This window comes from Triticum dicoccoides, chromosome 4B (assembly GCF_002162155.2).
Source record: "Triticum dicoccoides isolate Atlit2015 ecotype Zavitan chromosome 4B, WEW_v2.0, whole genome shotgun sequence".
Classification (NCBI taxonomy): domain Eukaryota; kingdom Viridiplantae; phylum Streptophyta; class Magnoliopsida; order Poales; family Poaceae; genus Triticum; species Triticum dicoccoides.
The window spans coordinates 4,276,839-4,292,789 of record NC_041387.1 but is presented as its reverse complement, the minus strand read 5'-3'; the positions used below and the strand labels follow the sequence as shown (position 1 = coordinate 4,292,789).

The following is a 15,951-nucleotide window of genomic DNA, read 5'->3' as shown; positions in this document are numbered from 1 at the left end:
TCTGGCCATCCTCGGCGCCTTCGCCCTTATCAGCATCCCCATATCATACCCAAGGAGAATCTGCACACCCGGCCGCCTGGCAAGTACATGGCAGCGGCGCACAAGGCGCTGCTCATCTTGACGGCCTGAAATGTGAGTTTTTCCAAAGTTGTTTGGATCCGCATTTGTGTCCCAGTTCTTCGATTTCTACTTTGGCGGCAGCAAGGTGGAATTGGCAAGGTATAATTGGAGCTAATGAGTTTGTTGAGGAAGGAGCGGGACAAAAAAAGTTTGTTACGTCAAGTTTTCTGTAATCCTGTTTTCAGAAAAACAAGTATTAGTCGTTTTTCATAAGACGGAGTTTCCTGGCTTTGTGGAAACAGAGTTCTCCTTATCCACGTATTTGTTGGAGGTTCCAAACAAGGTTTTAGTCTGTTAGGCGGTTAGACGAGTCTACGTAAAATTAGTTCGGCTAATCCTACGTATCCAAACAAGACATAATCCGAACGCTCTGCGCCTCGCCGGCACCACCAAGAAGTACTGGGGCACGATCCCGAATGCTCTGAAGATGAAGCAGCAGCTGTTGTTCGAGGCGTTTGTGCGCTTCTTCTGGACGAGGGCGAAGATTGTCAGTTAAATTCGTGCTGTCAAACTTTCTGAAAATTCAGTTTCGTCAGTTACAGAAAATTCAGTTTGTCAGTTTCACTCTCGCACGTCGTCCAGTTCGTCCCATCACTCGCGCACGTCGCCCAACTCGCGCACGTCCTCCAGTTCGTCCCATCACTCGTACACCTCGCTCAACTCGCCGCTGCACCCGCACACATCGACCCCGCGCATTCGGTCCCTTCGGTCTATTCGGTCTGGCCCGGGCTTCGTCGCCGCCGGTCCGGTCCCTGAGATCAGGACCGTCATGCTGCTCGGCCCGGTCCTACCCGGACCGCCGGCGGCCGGTCCAAACGACGGCTCGGACCGGGACCGGACCGGACCGGCCCGGACCGTGTCCACCCTGACTTGCACCTGACAAGGAACTTCAGACAAAGTAAACCAACAGAAGCAGCCACCAAGCAAGGCCATCAATGTCCTCATTTTGAAGTAAAAAAAACAAGAATCACTTAACAGATTATCACTGAGTAGATTACATTTGACCTTATCAGAGTAAATTACAATAAAAAGTCACTGTTCTTATCATAAGAACTAGTATAATCGTAGTGCACGATTTTTTTTTTTGAACGGTCACCGGGGGGGAGAGCTTCCCCACATGAATATATTACCACTCAAAAGAGGAGTCGAGAATTACAACAGCAGTTCAGTTACAACATCAGCTTTAGGGACTTGCTGAAGAGAGGAAGTTAAGCCATTGCCTAGCAGAGATATTGTCTTCTTTCTTTTTGAACCGGAAAACCCAGAGGGAGAAATCCGCTACAATATTTCGTATCGTAGTTCTGTGGGAGTGATCCTTGTTTCTGAACACGAGAATCGTAGTGCACGATTTAACCTAGAGGTATCATCGTCAACTGTATAACAAGAAATAAACCCCATGCTACACAATTTAATCCACTTGAGACTTTTGTTCTAAGCACTCACTATCCAGTTTCTTCCTAAATGTTGAATAAATATTTCAGATGGTTTCTAGTACTACTCCCAAGGTCTCTTTGCAACAACAGGTGAAGTGAATACTTCCAACTTAACACCAAGAAAACTTAGAAATGAATTGTTCTTCAACTTGAAATCGTCGAATTCTCATATATTGAGTCCTCTGTTTTGGGCTAGCAGGAGTAAAACAAAATTCCTTTTCAAAAAAAAGGAGTACAACAAAATTTCGAAATAAAAAAAAGGATGCATAAATTCGCAGTCAGATTGCCTGGACCTTTCGAATAAAAGTAACTTACATTACAGCTCTGAGCAGTTCAACTGTCCATTCCATGGGCTCTTCATGCTGCACCGTTGTGGGTCTTCATCAGGTGAGCTCAAGCTACAACCACACGTAGGGAAAAAAAAGGAGATAGAGAATTAGTGGGATGCAAAGGACATAATAGAAACATCAGTATGAAGACCCAATATAATTGCACACAAGAATATAAACTAACACTAACACTAAAATGGAATCATGTTATACAGTAGATAAATGTGTCTACTTACTCTGATAGCAAGTTATCGAATAGAGAATGAGTTATTGAGCATGACAGCACTCAAACATAAATTGAAAACAACGTGGCCATTGCAACTAGTCACCCACGGTTGTATTTCAAGTGTTCCGGATGACAAGGCATTGATAGCAAGTTGATGTAGTCAGCACAGTGAAATCGGTCTTCTATTATATTACTATTATACTCCCTTCGTTCGGAATTACTTGTCGCAAAAATGGATGTATCTAGACGTATTTTAGTTTTAGATACATCCATTTTCGAGACAAGTAATTCCGAACGGAGGGAGTATTTGTGTTGGTATTTCTGATGGTGTCCAAAAAAAAACTCATTCAACATTACTGGCATGGTGCTCAAGAGTGTATGGCCAGCAGAGTGCCTCAGCCGAGAGAGATAAATAAATAAGCGCCAATGCAAGAGGACATCATAGTGCACTTGCTACAGACTATAAAACAGGCAGGGAAAACAACAACCTGGTAACGATGCATTGATGAACCCTGATGAATCCCGTTTCAATCAGGTCCTTGAAGCCCTGACCCATTGATCTACATGTAGATAGGTATGAGAAGCCTGTTTCAATCAGGTCCTTGAAGCCCTGATCCATTGACCTACATGTAGATAGATATGAGGATATGTAGAGCAGCGAAGCAGTCAAATAAGACAGGAGTCAAGTTCCCGGCTCTGGTTACAACAATCAACTTCCTGGCACTGTCTATAGCAATCAATATGCAGAGGAAAAAGCAAGAAAAAAGACTGAATCGTGGCATTACATTTGCTTTGCAAAACAACGACTAGACAGCCTCGATCGGTTAAACGGTGCATATAAAAACAGAGTGCCTGAACTAGAAAGTTCAAAATTGAATCTTCCAATCATGAATAAATGATTTGACAATGCAAGGAAATCACCTGAAGACATGTACAGCTGGATTCAGAATTCAGTCAATTGACAAGTTGCTACTGCAAGTTCAGAGCTAGCTCTGGTGATTCAAACTAGACTACTTGCTACAAAGTTGAAGAAACTACAGGGTGCCTGCTTTGCCGCAAACCAACTGCACAATGGTGATCGAGATACCTTGGGCATAAGGCAGCACAAATTTACGACATCTCTGCTTGCAAGAGTGGCACCCACTCGAATTATAAATGCATGTAGCAGCAAGGAACCACCACCGCGCAAGACTAGGACCATAAGACAGATCTAGTGCTTATCAGTTGGTATTCAGTCACAAAGCACTCGTCCCCTTGGTATTTTTAAGACCACCAGCCACCCTGCAAACTGGACAGAGAATTAGCATTAGCCTCAAGAGACTGAACAGAATTTTCAACCGAGGCATCTCCTTTGGAGAGAACAAAAAGAAAATGAATCATTGCCAAGGTGAGATGACTTACAGAGGGAGTAAAAGATTATTCGTTTTCACACGATGATGAGCAGATTTACAAGCTATTCACCTTATTTTAAGACTGCTTGCCGCTTCCACTTCAAACCGGCGACGATGAGTGCTGGTCATGTACTCATGTCTTACAACAGAAAGAGTGGTGAGTCGTTCTAACTCACAAAACCCCACTATTCAAAAAAGAATTTGCGCGGCGTTCGATCCAGGTGCAGAGAGAATTGAGTTATGCTGCAACTAATTATAAAATACGCAGAGGAACAAGCAAGAAACTAGACTGAACATGACATTACATTTGATACACAGACGAAGTCGCCATCATCAATCCATGGATGGTCACAATAATTATTATTAAGCACACAAATTATATATGGGTACATACAGGGTCGATCGAGCAGAAAGAAATAAAGATAATATTAATTAGAGTGATGCGGAAGGAAGGAATCGATCCATCCATCCATCCATCCATCCGATAACATGCATGAGGAAAGGAGAAGCTAGCTAGGCAAAGGGCGGAATCAATACTTCCGATGGCATCAGCAAGGGGTAACTGTCCATGTCCTCTGGGGATCCTTCCTCGAACGGCCACCACCCCTCGCCGAAGATCTCCCGGAGCTCTTCCTCGGACGGCGACCAGGACCACGGCTTGCCGTCTTCTTCTGTGAAGTTGAAGCACAGGACTTCAAGGGGATCGACGCCGTCCACCGGCGGCGGATACATCTCCCGCAGCAGGCTGTGGTCATACTCATCGAACGGAGAAACCGTAAACTCATCCATATCCATGGCTTCCCCTCCCCTCTCCTCTCCTCTTCCTCTGCTCGCGTCGCGTCGCTTGATTCTTCTTGTCTTCCCTTCTCTTCTCTTCTGGTGCATGGAAAGGATCCATCCAGACCTGGCTCATATACAAGGAACGAGTCCGACGCCGAGTCCATCCAACTTGTTGTACACGACAACAAAATCATGTTGCCCACGTCGGCCCACAGCCACCACGTTTGCAGCGCTTTGGGCTTTGTTTCTCCGGCCCGACGGCTATTTCATACTCCCTTTACGATTTGTACGAATGTCTCAAAAAAAAAAATTCTGTACGATCTCCCCTTAAAAAAAATACGGTCTATACGATCTGCGTATAAAATGGGTGCGTATAAAATAGTGTTACCGTCAGGCACAAATGCCAAGCAACATTTTTGTTAGTCGCATCCCCTTCTTTAAAAATTATGACCAACTTAGACTTTTCAGAATATATCTTAGGGGCATCTTCCATGCATGCCCCTAAAATGAACACAATATTCGTTCATGGACACGTCCGGACGTGTTTGAAACAAAATTTGAACACACCGGACAAATTGCATGCAATTCAGAGGTTTTTCATTTAAACCAGGCCAAATTCATTACATTTTTGATAAATTTCAACTAAACAAAAGCTGACTTGAATTTTTTTTAACCTAGAAGTGAAGCTGCGGGTCACCAATGAGGGGAGGCGTCGGTGTTAAGTGTCATGTCTTCCTCATGTCCGGCAAGCTGCATGGCCATGAGCTTCGGAAAGTGAAGGTGCAAGTGTCCGGCGGGGAAGAGTAGGACATGGGACACGGCCCACATGAGAAACAATATGTGCCCATGTCTGTGTGCCACGTCCTACTCTTCCTCGCCGGAGTCCGTCATGTGGATGACGCCAGTTGAGGTGGGGTCCATGATCGACATGGACGGGCGGGCCTTGTGGTTGTCACGGCCGAGCGCGAATCACGTGGGCGGCACGACCTACGTGGAGCTGGCGGCGTCCGTGCTCGTTGGCGCCTCCGCTACGGCTGCCTCCACATCGATCTCCGCGAACACGTCAGTCTCTTCATGCAAGATGTGCAACTGTCGTTGCTTGCGACGGATGTCCCGGGCGCTGCACATGGACTGGAGCCCACTGCTCATCCAGAAAGCATGGATTCTTCGTGATAATTATGTGCACTCATGAGAAATGTCCCGTTACGGTGGGAAACTGAGCAAGAAGGGGAAGGTCCGACACGAAAAATATAAGGGTGCGTTGTGGATGTTAAAGCAAAAGTGTGCCAAGCCCTTAACACAATGACAGAGTCTATTTCGGACAAATACTTGGGCATACCTTCCATGATAGGTGTGGACCGAGTGTACTGTTTTAAGTACCTGACTGAGAGGACCATGCAGATTGTGAATGGCTGGAAGGAAGGGACTTTGTCTTCTGGTGGAAAAGAAGCCTTGATTAAAGCGGTGGCTCAAGCAATTCCAACACATGTGCGGAGTTCGAGAAGGCCCTGTTGTGCGTCAGCTGCTCGTCCTGCACCTCGTAGGGGGTGACGATGGATCAGCTCAATCGCGCCTCGGTCTCCTCGTCACCCCGCGGGTGCTGCTGCGGTGAATGATCTACCGGTAAGCTTCAGATTTCTGGTTCGTGCAGCACTTGACGAACCCAATAGCATATGAACAAAACAGACGCCATGTAGCACGCATGCAAACACTGAATTGCAAAACCAACCAACAAGAAGAGAAAAAAACTGGAGAGTGGAGACCAATTCAAACACGTTGTAATGCAGTACACTGACGCAACAAAATGAATGTCCCTAAACCGTGTGGGAATTCGCTGCACACCCAGGAAACATCAATAATACTACACCTACGAAAACAACCTACGAAGAGTTACGTAACCTGCCTAACAAATCTATCGCCCCCCCTGATTTTCACCCGTGTGGGCCCCTGCCACATCCATCCATCCATCCAATCGCAGTCCTACACATTGCCTATTATGTAAAATCTGTACGTAACTTTACCTAGGTGTAGCATTGCTCAGGAAACATACCCGCCCAGTCCCCTACTAATAGCACGTGGCTAGAACCGGTTGGCCGATTTTAACTACGAAAAACTTAAAAAAATAATACAAAAATGATCCCTAGCTAGATATAGAGAACTTAGTATTGGTTAAGAAAATTAGCAAACTGAGTGTTTTAAGTAATCCTTCTTTTTTGCAAAATTTTCATCGTCTTTAGTTTTATAAGGTTGACTAAGAAACGACATAGAATTTTGCACCCATGGTTGTCTTAATTAATTTTAGCATTGACAGTTTCTACCTCTTCTTGAATAGCGTCATTATTGTTGATAACTAGATGGTACCCCGCGCGTTACTGCGGGAATTTGTGGATAAGAGTTTCTGCAATGATAAATGTGGAAAATCATGAAAACAAACAAACACTTGGTAGACTGCTCTTTGGATCTTGGCCTTTTGCGTGTTCCATGCTTGCTATGCACCTGCTGCTTGGCCTTAGTGTAGGTAGGGTGCTGCTGTAGTAGTATGATTTAGTTTAGTTGTTGGTTTGCTATAAAATTTTGGTAGGTTCATTCATACGGATGTAATCAAGATTTTGGAAGTAATTATACCGAAAATTTTGACATAACCTATCCTATTTGTACCATTCACAGATGCAACAGGAAAAAATATATGTGGATAACAATTATAGTAAAATCTACATTATCATCTCAATAAAGTGAAAAGCAACCCATATACCTCATAATTAAGGTTAATGCACATGCCACTACATCCATAGGATCATCATGTAATTACCAATGAGTTCACGCGATTGAAAAAGTGAGCCACAATATAAATATATATAAATAAAAGGCAATGTAATCCGGCCCGTATATAGTTGCATAAGCATTATCCATAACTCAGTACATGCATCGGATCACCCAAAAGTACTACTAATGATAGAGATTACAATTAAAGCCACAATGTAAGTAATTCAAATAGAAGGCAGTGTAGTTTGTTGCTGCTTGAGTGAGTGCTTGACAATATCCTGCATATTGTAAAAAGAGCTTAGTATTTATACATTTATCCTCCTCTAAACAGGCTAGCAGAGACATACCTAACTTTCGGACAATTTTCTTTGGACATGAAACTGACAGTACCTATGTTTTTTTATCGGTGTTATCCTCTTGGCCTTTCTTAGCTATTCATTGTCATGTTGTTTCCTGCATTGCTGTTAGAGAACAAAAAGTTATAATGATGAATATTATATTTGGAATTTGGTAAGTGATATGAGATGACACACATACTGTTGCTTATGCTTTTTGACAACTTGAAGATGAAGTTCTGCAGCCTCAAGATCAACCTCCTTTTGACTGTGACATGTAAATATTGCACCGTTGAGAAATTACATGGTAAATAGGAATATTGTTCTCTATTCATACCTCTCTTTGTTGGTGGTTTCATCTTCTGTAAATTCAGCGATCCTTTTAGCTAAAGAGTGCCTACAAAAAATTGAGATTTGAATTTCATGTTGAATCTGAACCGGTTGATTTATACAGAGTTCTAAACATTATACTTGTCTTGTTTTTTCTGAGTGTTGATAGTTGCGCCTGGGCAAGAGGGATGTGTAGTATTGTTTGAGTCCTCTGGTGTTTGGATCATCATACTATGAATAGCAAAAAATCGGTCAGCGGTGTTTAGATAGAGATTGTAACTTCTATGCTGGTATTCATGGCAAACCTCTCAATATTTATTGTTGAAGATGGATGGGTCATCAATTCTTTGATTGGAGATGGCTGGAAGTATTTCATGGTTCAAGTTAGTATTTTATAAGTAATATGTTGAAATGAGGAAGAATATACTAAATATAAATTATCTAACCTTTGTAGAGCGAAGCACGTGTGCGTTGTTGATTGAGAAGCTTTTCTTTTTGACATGACCTATGGGGAACTGGGATACTGAATCATTCTTCATTCCATTAAGTATAACAGGGAGTCTTTTTGTGGACAGGTATGTAGGGTGAATGTGATACTCAGGCAAGCGCCAAACAGCCTCGTTTGGTGTAATATAGAGACATTCCATATGATTATCTATTTCACTGAACGTTTCACTTGGGGAAGAGGATGATCCAGCATTAGACTCCATTTTTGATCTGCCACAATCAAATCATTTTGTCACAATACTTCAAAAGATTTTTCTTTTGCGATTCTACTTGAAAAGATATTTGCACATACCATCAAATGACATTGTGAGGAACAACAAATAGGTTAGTACTGTCATCTCCGTATTTATTGCATAGTGTGTGAAGCCATTCTCTAATAGAGTGGTTTGTTCATAGAAATCTTGAGGGTAATTTTTCTTGCAATATTGTATCCTAACTAACCTTTATTTCTATGTTGTGTACACACATGGCCGTTGTCCGAATAAGTAGATTGGTTTTTTTCAAGGGTGACGTAAGGCGGGGGTGTCCATGACTGCATGAGACTAAATGCCTACCAAGATGCATTTTACAATTTTCGGCGCCATCCATCTTTGTAAACCATAGATACTCAATTTCCCTAAAAGGAAGAATATTGCAGCCTATATGTTTTGAACAAACATAATGCAGATAATAATTCAGGGAAAAAAATTCAATGGTATATAATATGCACGGAAAGAAATAGAAGGTGTGTATGCTCATCAAGTGCAAACAATTAAATTCAGAGATGAGCATTTGCTTACCGATGCAAGAAGCAAGAGATCTATGAAGCAAAATGTCCGTCACGTGCGATCCGGGAGTGCAATCTGGGATAGTGCAGAAGGAGGATAACACAAATGCTGATAGAATCGACATGAACACCATGGTCTATCTTAATTTTTTCAAAGATATATGTTGCATTGGTAACAAATATACTCATATGCCCACATAATCATTTAACTAACTGAACTGTCCAAAAAATGAATCGATAACCTTACCCCTTGCCTCTTTTCGATCAGTTCATCTAGTACCTAGAGGGAGTGTTTCGGGTATAATAATATGAGGAACCAAGAGAGTTTATTTGGATGAACAATCGATCTGTATCTAGAAGAACTATAGCAAGTACCATTAAATTTGAAAGCCTAATTTTCCATAATCAACATAGTTTATTTGGATGAGCAATCGATCTGTATCTAAAAGAACTATAGCAAGTACCATGGAATTTGAAAGCCTGATTTTTCATATTAACATTTTACCATTGTTGCACATGACAAAGTGAGAGTAAAGCACAAATCAGGGGGAAAAAATGCAAAGGGGCATGTGAAGTAATGAAACAATTCCCAGCAAGTAAGAGATGTTTGAAGCATAACGTGGAGTCGAGCACCTTTGTCCTGAAGCGCAACCTGAGAAGATTCAAAGCCATAAGCTTCAGGATGGAAAAATCATATACTTCTGGAAATAGGGAGTGTGCATCTACCTGGCCGGAGGCCTCTTCCCAGATGGGACGCGAGAAGGCGTGTGTCATGGATGACGATGGTACCACATAGGGTATTTAAACCCATTTTATTACGCATTTGCAGGGTAACGGAAAGTGAGGTAATGAATAGGTGATGAATTATGTGGTGTGGCATGTCGTTTCATGTGCATTCGTGGCTGGGATGGCAGACGTCGTGGAGGCGGAAGGCTAGTGGTGGCTACAGAGCGGTAGCGGGAAGAGAATTAATTCACGGGAGATCATCGGTCGTGGTGGCGGCAGCATGCAGAGGAGCGTCGTTTGCAGCGACGGCGGCAGGCTGAGGAGCATCGGTCGCGGTGGCTGGCCCAGAGAGCATCGGGTGTGGCAGTGGCTGACCTGGTGAGGGAGCGACCAGCGTGACGGCGGTTGGCCGAGGGATAGGCCGGGCAGAGTAGGAGCGGCGCCGATGGCTGGCCGTGGGACTGGGCAAGAATGGCCGTCGTGGCGGCGGCTGGATGGGAAAAATAGGTTGCGCACGATGGGAGGATAAGGTTTTTTGACGTGACGTGGGGAGGATACATCATGGGCTACTGAATTGTTCTCCATGGGCTTACGTATCCATATCCCAACCAACAACCAAAAGCCCAACTCTATAGCCCACGTACGGATATTTAACTGATGGCCGATGCGACGGAAGAATGGATGGCGCCGGGGAGAAGGAACGAATCGTTATTTTCCATCCACTCCACTTAGCGGTGGCAAGCATCAGTAAATATCATCAACTCCTGATCAGACGGCTATATGCTGATGAGCTATACTGTATTAACGGCCATAATAATTCAGATGACGTGGCTTCATGTGGATGCTGGAAAATCAGCTAGTGGGGTGCCCCTATTTAGATATAGAAGATAATAGGTTCTCTAGCATTCTCAGAACAAGTTTCATACTTTTAGCTCTTTTATTTTTATTTTTATAAGCAATCTGGACAACCACAGTAGGATTTTGGGATTCTTCTTGGAAATGCCACCAAGGATTAAAATCTTCATGTGTCTGTTCTTTGAATTTTATGAACAAAAAATGTTCAACATTTACAAAAGTGTTCATGAAATGAAAAAATAACAGAAAAAGCAAACTATATATACTCCTGTACAGCGAAGTATTTGTAAATAGCCATGGGCCGGGCGGCAAGAACTGTGGGCCGATGTGTGCTGGGAAGCAACAGGATTTCGTTGTAAAGAAGACTGGGCCAGGGCCCAGGATGCCACGCCACCGACGGCCTTATGGATGTTAGCGAGGGGGGAGCCGGGGATGATGATGGGTCCTCCCATGCTGGACGCAGATTTTTAGAGCACCTTGCACCCAGACCGTGCTATCTTGGCTCTCCAATATTGCTTTAAGATCTGTGCGAGACAACTAACTTCGTATATAAATTTTTCTTTTTTTTGTTTCTCTCATATAGAACATGTTTTGAACCTCAAACTTTGCAGCGCAGCAAAACTTACTAACAAGAATGTGGGATAAAACTTTCAGAATTTTTCGTCCAACATAAATACTAAAAAATATATTTTTTAATCAAATAAAACTTATTTTGTATATTTATGTTGGACGAAAAAATCTAAATTTTTTATCCTAGATTCTAGCTAGAAAGCTTTACTGTTTGAACTTGAAGACATGTCTAGGTGAGAGAAACAAAAAAGAGAAATGTATTTGCACGGATCTTGATGCGAAAAATGGATGGCTAGATAAGAGGGGCCTGGGTGCAGGTGCTCTAAAATATATTTTCACTCCCATGCTTGCTCCGCTCGACGAGGAAGGCGACAGGCTGCTGCTGCTAATGTGTCCGCCGACGCCGACACCGACGATGCCGATGCCGATGCCGCCGCCAGTGGAGGAGTTGGAAGCCTTGTTCGTCAGCTTCCCAGGAGAAGACGGCAAGCCGTGGTGGCCGTCCAAGGAATTGCTCCGGCAGATGTTGCTAGACATCGCTCAGCCCGCTGTCTAATTACTTAGCTTCCTTTCTACTCGATGTTATGCACTGTTTTGTTTTAGTCGATGATGGACTACCTACCTAGTGCCTAATTGTTGTTTGTTTGGCAAAGCAAATGTAATGCCATGTTCAGTTTCGTTTTATACTCTTGTTCCTCTGCATATTGATTGCATTTGGTGCAGATGAAGAGGAAACAAGTTCTGGGAACTTGATTCTTGTAACCAGAGAGAGTAAATGGTAAGAGAGCTGTTGGATGGACGATCTTATGCCCAAGATATCATCAAGTTTGTGTGCAGTTGGTTTGCCGCAAAGCACGCACTCTGTAGTTTAGTTTCTTCAAGTTTGTATCAAGTATTCTAGTCTGAATCACCAACGTTCTGGAACTTTCAGTAGCAGCTTGTCAATTGACTATCTTGCAAAAAAAAAAAAACTTGTCAATTGACTGAATTCTGAATCCAGCTGTACATGTCTTCAGGTGCATTATCAGAATTATTTGGCAATTTCCTTACATTATCAATCCATTTATTCAGGATTAGAAGCTTCAATTTGAATTTTGTAGTTCAGGAGTAGGTAGCACCTGTGTGCCAGTCTATTTAAACAGTTTACAAATTAGTTTGTTTTCTGCTATGAAATTGGCTTAACAATGATAACCACTGGATGCAGTGGTGTGATGGGTTCTAAGCTTTATTCAATTGCTTGGTGCAGTTAAGTACGAGGCCAGACTTGAGGATGGGGCTAGAGAATTGAAATGTGGTGGTGCTGAGTTCACTGTGAAAGATGGTATATTACTGCTTTGCCTTTTTTGAATAACTGTATTGTATTCTAGCTCTGGAACGTCATTTTATTATACAGGAGTGTTCTGTTTTCAGGGCATTTCTGCTCTTCCATATCCTGGGTCATGGGCTGTCAAGACCGAAAAAGAACAAGTTTAGTTTTCAGTTGGTGCCCAGCAGAAAAATCCCAGATATAGGAGGTTGATTGCTACGGTCATCCCACCGATTGTGCAATTGTGAGATGCATATTCATACACACATGTGAAGATTGGTTGATTCTTTTATGTGAAATAAAATTTTAGAGTGGAACTCCTTTGTTATGTCAGTGATTGTTCTCTGTGGGGAAAGTTATTGGAATGTTGGTGGTAGGAACCGGATCCCTATCAGACTGTGGTCTCAGGTTGTAGGGATGGCGTGGAGGAAGGCGTGGTCGCCGGCGCTGGGGCGCCTTCGTTGCGTGCGTGCGCGCGGGCGAGAGAGAGAGAGAGAGAGAGAGAGAGAGAGAGAGAGAGAGAGAGAGAGAGAGAGAGAGAGAGCAGGGACAGCGGCTAGTGTTAGGTCTCCCGGCTCCCTAAGAAAGCCGAGCAAATATGATTGCTTCTTGCTTAATCCCGAAACAGGTCCTTACACGAGTTTATATAATCCTCCTAATAAGATAATTGGGCTAAGCCCCTAATAACGATAAAATAAACTGGGCTACAACTAACTGGGCTAAGCCCCTAATATGCCGGTCATAACATCTCTCCCCGCCGGCACAAACAGCTCGTCCTCGAGCTGGAAGGCTGGTCGCCGAGCCCGGCGGCGGCGGGGTCCTCCTCAATGTAGTCTGCAGCCTCCAGGTAGAAGAGTCATGAGCAGACGTGGCCCGGTACGTAGGGCTCGTCGTAGTTAAAGCACAACCCTTGGCGGCGACGCTCGAGTTGCTCGGCCGGGGTGAGCCGGCGAAACGGGCGTGCCGCAGCTGCGGCAAGGGCCGCCGCGGATGCCTGGGCAGGCCGACCCTGCGCGCGAACTTCCGGCCAAGGTGGCAGCCCAGCGGCCCGGTGTGGTGGCGCCTGTTGAATGGCGATCGTGCGACGCTCGAACGCCCGGGCGTAGTACATGGCCGTCTGGAGGTGTTGTGGCCCGCGCATCTCCACGTCCACGCGGATGTGGTCTGGTAGGCCGCCGACAAAGAGCTCAGCCCGCTGATGAGCCAAAACACCGGGGGCGTGGCACCCGAGTGCCTGGAAGCGGTCAGTGAAGTCTTGCACCGAGGTAAGGAACGGAAGACACCCAAGCTCCGCAGACGGCCCCCTTGTATAGGCATGCCATCCTCGTCCTGTTCGAGGGAGTAGTACCACGTCTGCGCGGTTCCTCGGAGATGATACGAGGCGATCCAGGTGCGGTCGGACGCAAGCGTGCGCTGTCCCCTGAAAAATTGGTCGCATTGGTTGAGCCAATTCAGGGGGTCGATAGTGCCGTCATAGGTCGTGAACTCCAGCTTGGAGAATCTCGGCGGCGTCTGGACGTGGACGACGGGCGGGTGCGCCTCATCAGCACGGAGCAGCGAGGATGACGGGGCCAAGTAGGCGGGCATCAGGGTGCCGCCCTGGAACAGGAACCCATCGATGTTGGCGAAGGGCTCGGCGGAGCCCGAGGACCCGCCGAACTGCTTGGCCGGGTGCGTCGCCGGCGGGAGCAACACGTGTGTCGGTGGGAAATGACACCTATGGGATCACTGGAATCCCTACTACGGTTGCGGGACGCGGGATCGTGAGAAGAGCGGGACTAACAGACAGCACAAAGGGGATTTACCCAGGTTCGGGCCGCAAAGATGCGTAAAACCCTATGATCCTGCTTTGGTGGATGTATTTAGTGTTCTTGAGCTCTTGAACTAGCTCTGGGTGTTCCAGGTTCGAAAGAGCCGAATCCTTCTCCAGTGCGCCATGGGCCTCCTTTTATAGGCGAAAAGGGGCTGCCACAGTGGCACATAGGAGGTGGAAAGTGCTACAGCGCTACGAGCTTATTGCTGGTATTACAGGACAAAGCGCATTTAATGTGAGGCTTAGGTGTCTCTTCATTTTATCGGGGGCGGGGGCGAGGCCCGTCCCGTCCGTCGCCGCTCCTCCTCGCTTGGACACGCGCCCTGACCTGCGGTGCATGCGGTGCCATGTAGGCAGGCAGAGAGCTGAGGTGGCGCGGTGGTGGAGCCTCCACGAAGGGCTGCATGTTGCCACGCAGGTGCCTGCCCAGCTGGTTGGGTCGGCAGCTGCATGCGAACGGCGGCGGAGACTAGGCTGGTGTGGACCTGGCAGTGGCCCTGCTGGCATGCTCGGTGAGGGCCTTGCCGGGTGGCCCGGCAAGGGTATTTCTTAAAATCTTGCAGTGCTGCCTCGGCCTTTGGGGTCCACTCCACTGGCCCTGCTTTCTTCAAAATCTTGAAAAATTGGAGGGCATGCTCCGCGGACTTGGAGATGAACCGGCTCATGGCAGCAACGCAGCCAGTGAGCCGACGCACGTCCTTGATCCGTTTGGGTGCCTCAATCTGCTGGATGACTTTGATCTTATCTGGGTTTGCTTCAATCCCACGCTGGGACACAAAGAACCCGAGAAGCTTGCCAGATGGGACGCCGAAGACACACTTCTCAGGGTTCAATTTGAGGTTGATCTTGCGCAGGTATGCAAATGTTTTCTCCAGATCTTGCACGAGGGTTGCTTTGTCCTTGGTTTTGACCACTATGTCATCCATATAAGCTTCCATATTTCTATGTAGCTGGGGCTCAAAACCAATTTGGACTGCTCTTGCAAAGGTTGAGCCAGCACTCTTCAACCCGAAAGGTATCCGTAAAAAGCAATACGTACCACATGGGGTGATGAATGCTGTATTTTCCTCATCTTCTTTCGTCATGAAGATCTGGTGGTATCCTGAGTAGGCGTCAAGGAATGATAAGAGGTCACACCCAGCCATGGAGTCAACAATCTGGTCAATGCGCGGTAACGGGAAGGGATCCTTTGGATAGGCCTTATTGATGTCTGTGTAATCAATACATAGCCTCCACTTCCCATTTGCCTTGCGCACTACTACCAGATTGGCCAACCACGTCAGATGGAGCACTCCTCTCACCAAGCCTACCGCCTCTAGCTTTCTGATTTCCCCCGTGATGAACTCCTGCCTCTCCAGAGCTTGCTTCCCGACCTTCTGCTTGACGGGCCGCGCATGAGGACAAACAGCAAGGTGGTGCTCAATCACCTCCCAGGGAACACCGGCGATGTCGGAGGCTTGCCATGCAAACACATCGACATTCGCCCGCAGGAAGGTAACGAGCTCGCTTTCCTATTTGCCGTCGAGGGTGGAGCTTATGGTAAAAGCTCCCCCCGTCCGTCCTCCTTGACGAGCACCTTCTTGGTCTTTGGTGGTGTGGCTCTGGACTTCTTGCTCTTGCCGGCGGAGCTCTCTTGCACGTTCTCAACGGAAGCGCAACACCCCGAGGAGGTGTGCTTGCCGGAGTGGGTGCGAGGGGTCT

General features: G+C 45.8%; 1 protein-coding gene across 3 annotated transcripts; it reads right to left on the bottom strand.

Annotated features, from left to right (window-relative positions):
- Positions 1-7,104: 7,104 nt before the first annotated feature.
- LOC119294498 lies at positions 7,105-10,167 on the bottom strand. 3 transcript variants are annotated; one of them, XM_037572693.1, is made up of 10 exons: positions 9,707-10,167; positions 9,614-9,632; positions 8,994-9,056; positions 8,154-8,424; positions 8,013-8,068; positions 7,849-7,938; positions 7,715-7,774; positions 7,580-7,645; positions 7,433-7,503; positions 7,105-7,320 (listed from the first exon to the last, which is right to left on the bottom strand). In XM_037572693.1, exons 4-9 carry the CDS (start codon positions 8,415-8,417, stop codon positions 7,470-7,472), a joined length of 570 nt encoding a protein of 189 aa, XP_037428590.1. In that variant the 5' UTR covers positions 8,418-8,424; positions 8,994-9,056; positions 9,614-9,632; positions 9,707-10,167; the 3' UTR covers positions 7,105-7,320; positions 7,433-7,469. The 3 variants fall into 3 exon arrangements, 2 of the variants coding, with proteins under 2 accessions (XP_037428590.1, XP_037428589.1); XR_005143442.1 differs by having other exon boundaries at positions 7,390-7,503; positions 8,994-9,632; XM_037572692.1 differs by having other exon boundaries at positions 8,994-9,632.
- Between the last annotated feature and the right edge of the window lie 5,784 nt (positions 10,168-15,951).

What these genes read in the sequence shown, in the direction of transcription:
- LOC119294498 (XM_037572692.1), bottom strand. Translation starts at nt 8,417, where the DNA reads ATGGAGTCTAATGCTGGATCATCCTCTTCCCCAAGTGAAACGTTCAGT. An exon ending in ACTCAGAAAAAACAAGACAA is followed by an intron (nt 7,775 to 7,848) that starts GTATAATGTTTA and finishes AATTTTTTGTAG; the next exon opens with GCACTCTTTAGCTAAAAGGA. An exon ending in GAAACCACCAACAAAGAGAG is followed by an intron (nt 7,646 to 7,714) that starts GTATGAATAGAG and finishes TACATGTCACAG; the next exon opens with TCAAAAGGAGGTTGATCTTG.